Genomic DNA, 14,831 nt, shown 5'->3' with positions numbered 1-14,831 from the left:
TACTGCTATACAATGCAATATCATAAAAAACTAGGTGTAAGTTGCATTTTGTAAAATACAATCGACTGAATCAACTCTGTTTACAAAATTTTCAACTATTCAATGCAATTACCGATTGTATACAACAAAACTTATAACATCTGTAATTGTGTTAATTTAAAATAATTGCAATTGATTTGAAATATTGAAAAAAAAATAGCAATTCGGATTTTATGACAATAAATTTCTCCTTTGGGAAGTGAAAATTAACCCATTTATAAAACCAATTGAAGATGAAACATTTGTATTCGCGCTAAAATTTATTACTAAAAGTGTGATTTTTTAATGGGGAATGTAGGTGTTAAAATAAAACCACAATTAAGATCAAATAGTAAATTTGTTTCTTTAAAGAACCAACAATAGACAATATCTGTTACAAGCAAGAGGTCACTTAGTGTTCTCAAATGCACACAGATCTTTTCAAAATTTTAAAATCCTAATTATTTCTAAAGATTGTAATTAACAGATTCATTTAATAACTCTGTTAAATATTCTGATAGAACAACAAGTTAAATGTAAAATGCAATTATAGCAATAAATTTGAAAGATGGAATCGATATATTAAATCAAAATGTAATATAAATGAAACTATAATATAAATAAGTTTTTTTAACGTTATTCATTGTGTCCTAGGTACGGTTGAATAAATCATGAAAAAATGCATAAATGTTTTATATTTGAAAGAATTCATATTAATTATTATTTGCTATCTAATTACATTATAGTAGTTATCACTGGGTCATGAGTTTCAGTCCATGTTACATACAATATCCTTGTTTACAAATTCTTTTTTGGCAAAATATTGCAAATTCCGATCAATGATAACTGTTTAAACCAAAAAAAACAGTTCAGAAATGGAATGTTAGAAACCAGACTATATTCTATTCCCCTATTGTCACATAAGACTAGTTCTAATACGTACAATTGCCAATTTCCACCTCGTCTTTCACAAAACTAAATTATATTGCAAACATATCAAAATATTTGCTTACAATATAAACTAAGAATTACCTCTATACAGATTATAAAATTGCCTATAATTATTATAAGTATAGATATTTAAAAAAAACTACTTAAAATAAAGAAAATTTAAGCACCACTTTTGTTTACAAAGTAAAAAACAATTATCAGAAACATACAATAAAGATTCTAATATAGAATCATATAAATAACATTCATACTGCATTCAAATAATCATTCTATAAAAAATTAAGTTGCATTTAAGTTAATATTCTGTAAAAGAGAGGTTTGACCTTAAACAAGTTTGATACTCATGACGATTCACTCTTTTTCAGGAAGTAAAAACATGGACACTTTACCACAACTAGATGAAAAATATATTTATATATGTATATGTCTTTGTATAAGATAAAATTTTCATTTCTAGTTCATTATACCTAGCACCGTCCATTTAGAATGAACAATAGAAGAGCATTTTGTTAAATTTTTAAGTTATAATATAAATTTCGATTCGTAAATTTCAATATGCCTAAAAATTAATTTCAAATTAGATTTAATTGGTATATTTGTGCCTTAGCCTTAGCAATTAGGTACAACCAGACAATTTAGCACCAGTTTGATAAATTTGTCTGAAATGTACTTTGGCTGTGTATGCAAATTTTAGGAATATTTAAAATGTCATGCAACATTAGGTACATATCGATCTTTCATTTAAAATAAGATGCAATATTTCGATTTACTTGAGAATTGTTATACTTATTAGATAACACAAATATATCAATAAATATAAAAACAGTTTTGCCTAATAAAATATATGCTAAACGTACAAATATATAATACAAATAAACTAGAAATAAATTATTATGTGCATGATTAATCGAGCGAATAACTTAGTATGATATAAACAAATAAATAAATTTTCTTCTGTACAAGTGCAGATTATGATTAAAAGAAATTGTCCTACAGTCATGAAAAGATCCATTATGTCATGTTGACACCTAAGGCTCGACTGGAGTATTCATATACCACATAACTGATGGACACAGCCGGCATCACTTTTATGAAATTTGGCGTGATACCTCGATACAGGCCAAGCGGACCCTCTTTCTGAAGTATTGTTTTAACCATCCCCGACATTGTGCCAGATTCAGGAGTAGGCGTTACTAAAATGAACAAACAATCATAAACGTGATAATAGTAAAAACATATATAATAAGAAAAATCAATTTTGTATTTACCTTGTGCTTGTAGCCTCGTCCTAACCAAAGCTAGTGGATATGAACAAACTTGTCCTAGTGTACAAGAAGCTGACCCACATGCTAATAGTAACCAAAAGTTAGGTTCTTCATTTAATGAATGAGTCTTAAGGTATTTCTTTTTTAGTGTCTCGTAAACCGCCAAGTCAATTCCCGCATATGGTATTATTCCTAACATATTTGGAACATACCTAAAATAGAAAATATAAATTATAATGGTAAAAATAAAATAATATATAATTAATAAAATAATGGGAAGGATTCACTCTTCAAATTTAGAGAAGGGTGCTAGGTGTATAATGATGTACTTGCTCATCATTTTCGTTATTCGATTCAATTTGAATTAAAGAAGAGAAAAACTATCGAGAGTTTCTTTTAGAATTCATTATATGAAAGAGCAAAGAAGAGAGCAAGAGTTCTCTTTCAAATATAGCTAATAAAAATATTTTGTAAATAAGTAGGTAATGAATATTTTTAATTTAGATGTATAATATATACGACGAATTAATTTCATATAAAACTTTTGATCTAAAGAACTTGCTTCCAGAAAATATATATTAACAATATCGCAATTTGTAATTAAGATCTATCTTACCCCCTATAGAAACTTTTGAGTCCTTCCCTGGCGAATATTTTCTTGGCGGCATCTACGATTCCCGCATATTGTCCCGTTGTTCGGAGCGCCAGCCGCGTTTTTAGAACCTCTAAAGGATAAATAGCGGTCTGGCTGATGCAACCTGCTGTCGCTCCTGCAACAAATCGCTCTCCAATGCCCATAACTCGCGTGCTGTTGCCCTCACCGCGTAAAATACGTTTCACCTAGGGGGGAAATCAGATTGAAAATAGTATTAAATACGAAACTAGTAAATTACATTTATAAATTTAAATCTTAGAAATACCTTTTCGTATGCTGCGAATTTGATTGCAGATTCCGGTGCAATTTTGAGAACATTTATACCATTTCCTCTCCACAGCCCGGTCATACCTCCTTCCTTCATCATGCATCGATAGCAATCCATTATTCGAAGCTGCTGTGTTTGAACCTGCAATAGGAAATAAAATATTACCACTGGGCCAGAACCAACTTATAGCAGTATATAGAAAAATAATTATTAATAATAACAATATAGTAGTTCGTAGATCCAATTATCCCTTACCTGAAGGAATACTTTTATCCTGTCCAGGGGAGCGGTGCACGTCCTGGACACGGCGCCGGCGACTCCGCCAGCAACGAGGTGCCGCCACCATTTTCCCGTCTGCATCTCCGATTGTGTGAAATCGTCCGGCACGTTGAGGTCTTCACCGATATCCAAATACTGGCGAAAGAAAGTATCGATCAGTTACACACAATCAAGAGGAATTATGTTTTAGTATAATAGATACTATAGTATTTAAAAATTCGTCTAGATATCATACACTATTACCCCATATACAGCCTAATTCGATATTTCGTCCCCTGTCGATTACGAAACTCGTACGTTTGTAAGACATAGTGTTAAAAATTATTTAATCCGCTTTTTTAGGTTTATAATTGCTACCGGTAAATTTTTAGCAAATTTCCCATTATCCAATATATACTTTTGGGTATTTTTGAATAAATTCATATGATTATCCGATTTTTTTAAATCATTTTTTTATTTTTTTTAAATATTGACGTTTGATGAAAAGGAGGCTCTGGAATAATAATTTACTTAATAAACTTGTAATTTTTAGTTAGTCAGTTTTTTAATTAATTAATCAGTTCAATATTTCAACAAATAACTACTGGGGTGTGTGGCGCATCGTGCCTTAAGGCAATTGCTGGAACTTCCCGTACCGTAACGAAATGTTTGAAGAATATTGAATGTTTTCAAATAGATTATAAATATTGTAACACTGTCTAATATTTATAAGAATTATATAAACTGAATTGCAAAGTTGAAATTATTTGTTTAAAGTATATTAGAACTTTAGTCAAAATTAAAAATAAAATCTGAATTATTTTCGATATACAAAAAAAATTTTCTTGAAGAAAAAAAATTTGAAAAAAAAAATTGAAACAATTTTTTTTCCAGAATCAATTATTTTGTTAAAACAAGCAGAAAGTTTTTTGAACCATTTAAATCGGACGCTTAGTTATCTCAAAAACTGCCATTTTTTGCACATTTAGCTCGGTCTCCGAAACCGCTGGACCTGCCTTTGCCAAAAACTAATCACCCCTTCTCCCAATCATTACTAATTGAATGTTTTTTAGATCATTCAAATCGGATGCTCCGTTCTTTCAAAAACTCACTATCTATTTTATGCACTCTTTGCTCCGTATCTCCGAAACGGCTGGACCTGCCTTTGCCAAAAACTAATCAGCACATCTTCCAATCAAGGAATCTAATGTTTTTTGAACCATTCAAATCGGTTGATCCGTGCGCCCGAAAACGTGGACGAAAAATTGTATCCATACATACATACACACACACACATCCATTTTTTCTGAAGTATGCCAAAATGTTCAGAAACCTTCAAAACATCGAGAAATGTGAAAATTTTCAATTTCGATTTTTGGACGATTACAATAACTTACCCTACTGGAAGTTAAATATAATCAATAATATTAAAATATGATACATATTTCTATTTAGACATGAAGTAGTAATATGTATCCATGTATCCTCTACCTTCACCATTTACAATTTCAAAAAAATAAGGAAGTAATCACCTATTAGCTTTCCCTAAAGCCGAACAAACAAGCATGTATAGTTTACGACATTTCTATAGTCTCCTAAATTCGTATTTAGACCAAGAATAGTAAAGTAAATCCTCTGTTGTTTTCTGTTCGATTCGCGGAAAGTTTTCGCACAGTTTTATGCCGGTGGTCCCATCAAATTCCGCCGACCTCACTTGATCAACCCAGAGCTCACAATTTCCGTTACCAGTTTATTCCAAGGGCGGCCTTGAACTTTCGCACGATGTTAATAAAAGTCACATCACTAAATGGCATTCCGTGCAACAAATGAACCAACACTGACCAAAGTTTGAAGAAGATTAAGCACGTAATCTAATTAGATATTGTATTAATACAATAAAGTCCCATTGCGGAGGTAAATATTTTCGAATCTAATGGCTTCTGTTAAGCAAATTAGCGTAGAGTTTGTTTAGTAAATTGCACACTATTAGATACACGTTATTTGCAAAATGGTAACGGGGAAGGTACGCAGATATCGACTCATCTTAAGCTTGTAAACAAATTAGATGAAGAACATTGTTGTAGAAATAATTATTTACACTGAATTACAATATGACTTATTACATAAAAATATTTACAAACTGTTCACGAAGGAAACCAATGGTTATCCTTCGTAGTTGTGATAAACTAGTTTGTGTTTTTTTCACTTGGATCTATATTTCTAAGTGGAAATGGATTAGAGTGGACACTACTGCTCGATATAAATCTGTCCGACAAAAATTAGAATCTGAAACTTTGTGGTTGCAAGTCACAGCTTTTTACCACTAAAAACGAGCTCGACATGCAAAAAATTGCAAAGATTTTTTCATTATTTAAATTGAATTAATTTATATTCTGAACGACTCTTTTGATATATGTATAATGGAAAAAATGATAAATGGCTTTGATTTTTTTTTCTTTTGTAAATGTGTATAACTAAGTATCTATATCTATCGTACCTATTCATTTTGAATTCAACAGAAAATTGACTTAGTTTTATTCTAATTTAAAATGAATTTAAGCTGTAAATTACATTTCGTTTAATTATAAAAACATTACATATATTAGAAATATAGGCAAAAGATTATCGCAATTATGTTTTTATTATAGATTATTAATTTACCTTAAGTTTTTTATGTAAATTTTAATTATTAATAATTTTGTTTGAAGTATTTTACCTAAACGAAGAAGTATAAATAACAATCTAGTTGAACAGAAAATTGATATAATTTTTATTCAATAGGCCAACTATTTTTTGTTTAATTATAAAAATAACATATTTCTTACACTATAAACCATGTATCACAAATATCAAAAATAATTTTTCATTAAATAAATTGTTTATTCTCACTAATTTACTAATAAATTTATATTTTACCTTTACGAAGAAGTCTAAATAAAAATCCATATCTAACGTATCCATTTTGAATTCAACAGAAAATTTATTCAGTTCTTTTATTATATGAACCAGCCAACTATTTTACTATATATCTTATATTCCTAAATTATTTAACTATATCACAATTATTTTACACACTAATTTTAAAATGATATGTTACGTATTTGTTCCACTTTGTATTTAATTACAATTTACTACTATTTGTTATTTGATTACATATATTTAAATAAAAAATATAGACAAAACTTAGTCAATTTATATATCACAGTTCTTGAAGTCACTTGCATAGAGATAAACCATATATTACTTTTGAGGTTAATATTGCATAACCAACGGCAATTCACGATATAAAATTACATTAGAAAAGACAATGCATGTAGAAAAATATAATGTTACATATGTCTTGTATAAAAATTAAATTATCGATAAATCTCATGACATGAGGAGCGCGTGGAACGCCATTGTCAGCCGGTACGATCGTCGGACTGAATTTCCTGATACACTTTGTACTGTGTAAATTGGATTAAAATGTATTATTGTAAAAAGCTCCAGACGTAATATTATAGAATGTGAAAAGCGAACTGTGCTTGTCCCTTTTATCTTCGTTAAGTGCACATGTAGGAAGCCTACCTTCCATTCTATATATATAAAATTTCCATGGCACATGCGCCGAACGGACCGATTTTCAGACAACAGAAATGGCACTCGGAAGGGCGAGACGGAAACTTGGCTAACAAGTAACAGTAAGTAGTTCAGGAGGATTATTTTGATGAGCTTTGAAACAATCCTTAGAAATATTATCACCAAAGTTATAAAAGATATTTTAGTTATGTAACGGCCTATGTGGAAGACAACATGTATCACAAATTCATCGCTGATTGACCCCAGGAAAATGCGGGTCCACGATGGTAGAAATAAACGTAACATCTAAATATCTATTAATGTTCTTAATTTTTTACTAACTATAATTGAAAGTCATATACAATATTTATGAATAGACCTTAAAAGTAAAAAAAATATAGTAAATTTTTATAAGGTGTTCATACTTCTGGACATTGACCGGGACAGTTCTAGAAATTTACCTTGTGTTCCGCGTTCTTCTAAAAGCAATTTGTCGCTGATTTTCGCATTCGAAAATTGTCGCTTTTTTTTTATTATTTTTTAACAGCAATCAGAACCTTAAAGTCCTATGAGCTGTTGGGCTAAAACTTCTTACTTCGTATTATTAGATGGTAACCCAATGGTTAATCCATCCATATTTGATGATTTTATTATTAGAATTAATCTAATTTAACTTTTTATTGGTGCAGCAATGGCGGGCAAGGGCTATTTTCACTTGCCTTCATTTTTTCACAATTACAACTACCCATCAAATATCTGAAAATGTTATATAAAACGAGTATGCTTATATCACAACGATAAATTAACAAATCGAACTTATTGAGTGCCTGGCCTAAGTGCAATTTTTCAACATAATTATGGAGAAAATTGAAGAATTGATGAATAAAAGCGAGAAAAGCATAGATCCAAAAATATAACACAGTGAGAGTTTTTACTAAAAGTCAGTAATTTTAATAAAATTAATGATTTATTCAAAAAAATAAAATTTAGCATCTAGCTTTTTAAATTTAGCATTTTAGAGGTTGGCTGTTGAAAAGTTTATGCTTGTAGAGTTCTTGAGACTATTTATAATGAAGTTATTAACTTTAAGTTAATATCTGTAAAAAATGTACGAGAATCTTTACATTTACTATTTATTTAGTAGTTACTAAATACTTAAGTTAAAAAAAAATTGAATAACTTAATATATGTGAATCCTGAATAAAATAAATATCATGTGAATATACCATATTTATGCGAATTGTCTAAAAATAGTTGAAAATAAAGTTTCTGAATAAAAATTAATAAATTAATGTTATAATTTAATGACTACCATTTTTATATTCACAAGGCAATTAAATTAGCAGTTTTGCATAGAATATCAAGTTTTAATATTTTGTAATGATTTATTTATTTATATCAATCAAAACTATCGAAATCTTGAGAGTTCAGTATAAATCATAGAGAAATTAAACAAACATAATAAATGTAATATAAGGAAAACTTCAAAATTAGGTAAAAAAGTAATAATAAATGACAAATAGATAAATAAGAAGCAAAGAACATAAATCTGCATTTCGTATATTGTACAATCCTTTACCCCGCAATTTATTTCAAATATTCTTTTAAAAAGTATTTCAAGTCTTTTTAAAAGTAAGCAATTTAATTTAAATATTCTTTTAAAAAGTATTTCAAGCTATAACAAACACTGTATTATAAATATTCCATATTTGCATTTGTGAAGATAAACGAACTATGCAAAACAAGAAAATATTTGAATGTGCATTCAAATTTATTTATACTTCTGTATTATCTATAATAATAGAAAATATATGTCCTCGTAAAGAGAATTTTCATAAGAATAACCAGGTCATTCGGGTAATAAAAATCGGTAAAAGTCACCACTCAGTATTTCCATACGAATAAAAGATACATTCAAAGCATTACATATATATAGTTGATGTTGGCTTTGGTATTATCAGAGTTTAATAATCAGGCGAAACATCAATACAAAAAAAAACATGATTTGATAATTTTTTATTCGATTGATTAAAATGCATTTAAGACGAGTTGCATTGAGTGTCGCATGTCGACAGCATTTTAATAAATATTTAGTATCGGTTTTGTCTTTTTGAAAACACATATTGTTGGATTCAATTACATGAAGCCGCACAACTCAAAACAATCACAAAACAAGAAATGATATCGGTTGCAGACATGAAATGCACTTATGCAACTTCTTCAAAGGCGAATAGACTCAAATTCTGGTTAAGACTAGTTAAGGAAAAGGAAAATAAAGTATCCTAAAAGCAATACTAAAAGGAATAGTAATGTTTAAATTTTTATTAACTTTGGTTTAAAATTGATCAGATCAATTAAATGAAGCTTAAAGCTGGTTTCATAATCTGATCCACTAATCATCACAAATTAGAAAATCGCCCCAATTAAATAGTTGCTCTGGTGCTTCTTACACCAGAATTTAAGGACTAAAAAATTATGGCCTATTAATTTGTACCAAATAGAAATTACCCACTGGCGTAACAACTGTATATAATTATATTTAAATCATGTAAAGCAGAATAACTAATAGAATGTAGTTGATAGTCTTTCCGAGGATAAATTAAGTCAAACATTGAATAAGTGAAGAATATATAAAAAAATGAAAAGAACGACATTTATTGTTTTATTTGTTAAAATAATAATTTCTAAATAACTTCATATAATGAACAGAATGTAAATAATATATATTGGTAAATAAAAAATATGGTTATGTTAAAGCTTAAGTATGAACCGATTTAAAAAATTTGATCATAATTTCATTATTAATTTTTTATTACTTGACATAATATTAGCACAAATGATATTGCCATTTTTATAAAGATAATTTCTTCATGTTTGACTTTTGAAATATAAATTCAAGAGTCTTCTCGGTAAGATTAGTGCGACGTTTAGTACATTCTTGGTATTAAATTTCAAAGTTTAATTTTGATAAGCGCCACGCATGTGTTTTTTTCTTATCAAATTAAACGACGTATAAATTGTACTATGAGTTTGATAAAAATCTGGCATGTCAGTAAAAATGACGAAATTCGCGACAGTAGAGGAAATAGAAATACGCCTTTTAAATAATACGCAAAAGTTGTTTTTTATTAATATAATATTACTTTGTACTATTACGTCTGTAATGCAACAATTTTGTATCATATTCTTGTCCTTGACCATATCAAATAAATTGAACTGCAGAATGTCACAAGGAAATGCATTGCCGTGTGACCAGATATATAACTTATACGCATTTGATAATTTGCCAGGAAAAAAATTCTTTATTCCTGCCATAACTGTCTGGCGCTCAAGGTCTTCATAATTATGATCAGACGAAATCGACGTTATTTGTTTATTTGAAAAATAAATAAGAAATATTGAAAATAAATATTTTGATCAAGTAACTCACAAGTTTAATAGTTTCTTTTTCGAACAGAAATTAAGATCCAAAAGCTGAATTCCATGTCTGAACATCAGACAGTCTGGATCAAATCAATAATTTAGAGATCTAATGTGTTCACTAGTGAAAATACCCCTGTCACGACAGTTCAGCACCAAATTAAAAATATTTTATCATTATTGGAAAAATTCTAATAATAAACATAAATCAAATATAGACGAAAATCTTTTCCAGAAGGGGATTATCACAACAGCTCGAAAGTTCTGATTGCTGTTCAAGAAAAAACAATTATATTAAATAATTCGTGTTATGTCTCTAATTTGGTAATCTCCATTAGTTTTTGTATTTGACCTGATTATTTATTACCATGATAGAATAAAATACCACTAAAGATGCGCCATAAAAAATCGTTAAACCCCAGAGTTCTCCAAACTTCTAAGACTTCAACAGTTGAGCGTTTGCCAATTTTTTTCCCATAATATGATTAGAGAAGACATAAAATAATAAATTCGAATGCAGCCGCATAGCAACCGATGTTTTGCATTTATTCCAACATTGCAATGTGCCAATAACATAACTTGCGCACGCATTTCAGTCCAAGTTATTTGTTGTATCTGCTAGTATTTGTTTATATTATATATTTAAATAAAAAAACCGATAATAATCTGCATGATATTTTATTTGTTTAAAATACTTGCTAACAAAAGAAACAAAAAATACAACCGTGGGGAAGGAACAGATTTGAGGTCATGGAATTAGACTAAAAATTTCAGGGCAATGTTTTGGCCTATCAAGCTTAAATTAATACAAGATCTATGATTAAAATGGAAAATCTATGGGATTACATCTAGTTTTATTTTTCGATTCCTTTTTTTGAATGATTACTAAAATTGTATTTCACGTTTCAAATGGCTGAAAACATTGTAAACCCGTTAAATGTTTGCTTAGTTAAATTAAATTAAAATTACAACTCATCTCCAGAGAAACATTAGTAAAGTATACTTAAGTAAGTGTTCGACAAAACACATTTCGATAATTAGGTTTTTATTTGTTACCGCTAAATTGAATTCATAAATATTATCACAACTTGTTATTCAGTAAAACTTGTGCAATAATTTGAATAATTATCTAGTATAGAGTCAAATATTTACGTAAACAATGCAATAGAGACAAAAATGGATGTTGACTCGTTTTCGCAATGAAGACAAAAATCAATATTAAATCATTTTCGCAATAACGCCAAAAAAAATATTTCTGAGATGATAAAAAGTATTTTTCATACATCGTGTCAATAACGGACAAATTTATCTGTCCAAAATTATTACTAATCTGTGTTATAATCGGTCAATTTGATAATTTGGTACAATATTCTGTATCATCAAAAAATTTGTATAGCAACCGTTTCTACTAGGATAAATTGAAATTCATCGGTTATCGTTTAGAAATATAAAATAAAATACATAACAAAACTGGGTTATTTATGCCAATAAAGAAATTCAGTTTAAAAATTTACATACGCGTATTTTATTCCGGATATATTTACAATACAACAAAGTACGTTTCAGATTCAGGTCAATTTAAAATTAAATCACAATCTATCACATTTGAATCGTTTTTATTATACTGTTTGGAGTCTTTCCAACAAATCTAATGACATAACGATTATAAAATTGGCAAGTGCGAAAGTGGCTTTAGGAGAAATATTGGAATTTTGTCATTTTTAACGAGCGCCAAATTCATCGACAAGAGGCTATGAAATTCTGAAGTAACAGAGAGACGAGGGAACGCTAAACTCTCTCTTCAAACAGAAAAACTAATACATGGGCGAGGTGGTCGTCAAACTGTGGAGATCAATAGAAAAAATACACAAACGGAAAAAATCATATTATATATATATATATATATATATATATATACAATTAGTAGATGATTTCTTATTAATACATGATCACGAACTACCACAAATATTATATAGAATTGTTTTGTACCCCAAGAAATTACATTTCAAACCAAATATTTCGAAAAGACTCTTTGCCGAAGCTTGCTTCATTGTTCATTTTTCAAATATAGTTAAAAACTAAATGAGAACTCAACATGAATTTTTTGTTTTATATTTTAACAGCAATCAGAACCTTAGACGGACTCAGAAGTTGTTGGGCTGAAACTTCTACTTCAAATATGGATGAAGCATTGAGTTACCATTTAAAAATACGATGATTTTATTATTAGAATTAATCTCGCCTGTAGGTAAGCGGTTAAGAGCGATGGGACCTGAATCAGAGGTCCCGGGTTCGATACCCACTTTAAGCAACTTGTTGTTAGGCAGCAGTGACAACGATTTTCACTTGGAAATATAGATAGCAATATGTTTCCAAGTGAAAATAGCCTTTGCCCGGCATTGCTGCACCAATAAGAAGTCAGCCCTATTAGATTAATTCTAATAACAAAAACCATCAAATGTGGATGGATTAACCATTGGGTTACCATCTAAAAAAATACGAAGGAAGGAAAAGTTTCAGCCCAACAGCCATAGGACGTAAGATTCTGATTGCTGTTAAAAATGTAAAAAAAAAAGAATTAATCTAATATGATTGACTATTTATTGGTGCAGCAATGACAGACAAGGGCTGTTTTCAGATATTTCCAAGTGAAAACCGTTGTTACTACTGATATAACGAGAATTAGGCAATAATTTTGTAATATTTTTGTAAATGTTTTATCTCGATATAGGCCTATAAGTATGGATTCCATAAACAAATTAAATTTTACTCTTCAGTCAAAAAATCGAAATGAAAATAATTTACTTAAAAAAATAACTACCCGAGCCGATTTCTTTATAAAAAAACTAAAAGCATTCGAGTTTCATCATATTTTTATTAAGTTAATCTTAGCAATAATCGTGCTTTTGACAAAATCGTTAACATTACTATAAAAGAATCAAGTTTAGGTTCACAAAGGTTAACATTTACAATGCACCATTATTTCCGAATATTTCAATGTGTATATTTCAATAGCTAAGAATTTATAGAAGTTGTGCATTTTTCGTATGTAGAAAACGATAAAATAGCAATTTAAATTAAAATGGCAATTTGTATGGTTTAGTTTCATTTACCAAGTGATTTCGGATATACGGTACATTGTGTTGTATATTAAAGTTGTTACAGCGAAATCGCAATGAATCACACATATCATTGGAATTCACAGATTAAGAATCCCCGGCGATCGTCAGAAATTCTTACACACACCTCTTCAAAGGTCTACGCGTACGCAACCGTATGATTCACTACATCTGTCGCTAGGCAGAATTCTTAATTTATTCCATGTGCAATCCCGATATACAAATATGGAAAATATAGTCAAACAGTTTATATTTTTCGTCACAATAAAAAGAAGACACGATTCTATATAATAGTGCCAGTGGATTTCCAAATACGCGAAACTTTCAATTTTTAAGTGGAAGCCGCGTCCTTCGGAACGGGTCATTAGTTATTCAACAGAATGCGCTGGGCCAAAGACATGTTAAAGGAAAATTACGCTATATTATCTAACAATGTACAAACAGAATGATTATCAAAGCAAGTGACATTTCCTGTTATATTGAATGAAGAAGTCTAGATGCTTCCATGGCCAGGCATGCGCGTTCGACCCGATCTAGACGCCGGTAACCGCTTTCCACGTTGTAATGTAGGTTATAATTTACTACCAGTAATCAATTAAAAACTAATCAATTACAATTACCAACGTACATTTATCCTGGCCAGAAGCTCATAAAATATATACACAGAGTCCTCCACGATGTCGTAACCAACAGGTAATTGTTCTAGCCCCATTGCTGCAACTTTTTTCATCATACTGCTTTCTTTCATAGGAAAAAACACTACCGTACCAATTATCAAAAATAACAGTTTAAAATATTTAAATATCACAGATCACAATCACGAATTCACTTGTGGTTTTCAATATAAAAATAGTAATTTCCAATCAGGCAGCAGGATTAATTTGGCCCCAGAGCGATGATTTTTGACACAGTTGAACCGATTCTTGACGGATTTTTTAAATGAAATTGTTGCAGAACAAACGAGTAAAAAACGCGTAAGAATCCGAGTGCGCGCAACGCGCACGAGTCAGCTTTCGGCTTATGACTGAGCGGAACGACTGACAGACATGTGCCAGGAGGACGAGGTATGGCTAGCCGCTAGCCGCTTGCTCCACGATGCCATGTGACTCCCCACCTCTTTTCCCTCTTCTTGGAGTTTAAAAACCAAATTTTACTAGATAAGAGTTGTTTAACGGTTTCCCAAACATGCATTTTTTATCAAATTGTAACATATTTAAAGAGGTATTCTAGTGTGAAAATTACAAAAACTGGAGTGTATGGCATCGTGCCTTAAGACAAATTACTGGAACTTCCCGTACCGTAACGAAATGATCACGGAA

At 29.8% G+C, this 14,831-nt stretch overlaps 1 protein-coding gene across 2 annotated transcripts; it reads right to left on the bottom strand.

Annotated features, from left to right (window-relative positions):
* Positions 1-1,658: 1,658 nt before the first annotated feature.
* On the bottom strand, positions 1,659-14,539 carry LOC113366767 (calcium-binding mitochondrial carrier protein SCaMC-2-A-like). 2 transcript variants are annotated; one of them, XM_026608422.1, is made up of 6 exons: positions 14,141-14,535; positions 3,413-3,571; positions 3,155-3,298; positions 2,851-3,074; positions 2,238-2,446; positions 1,659-2,162 (listed from the first exon to the last, which is right to left on the bottom strand). In XM_026608422.1, exons 1-6 carry the CDS (start codon positions 14,258-14,260, stop codon positions 1,981-1,983), a joined length of 1,038 nt encoding a protein of 345 aa, XP_026464207.1. In that variant the 5' UTR covers positions 14,261-14,535; the 3' UTR covers positions 1,659-1,980. The 2 variants fall into 2 exon arrangements, with proteins under 2 accessions (XP_026464207.1, XP_026464206.1); XM_026608421.1 differs by having other exon boundaries at positions 1,659-2,446; positions 14,141-14,539.
* Positions 14,540-14,831: the final 292 nt, after the last annotated feature.

The sequence above is a fragment of the Ctenocephalides felis genome, unplaced genomic scaffold, assembly GCF_003426905.1.
Source record: "Ctenocephalides felis isolate EL2017-DRISC unplaced genomic scaffold, ASM342690v1 CF-g0.4_SCAFFOLD_01170, whole genome shotgun sequence".
NCBI lineage: Eukaryota > Metazoa > Arthropoda > Insecta > Siphonaptera > Pulicidae > Ctenocephalides > Ctenocephalides felis.
Note: the sequence above shows the minus strand (reverse complement) of the source record. Positions and strands in the feature narration are given on the sequence as shown.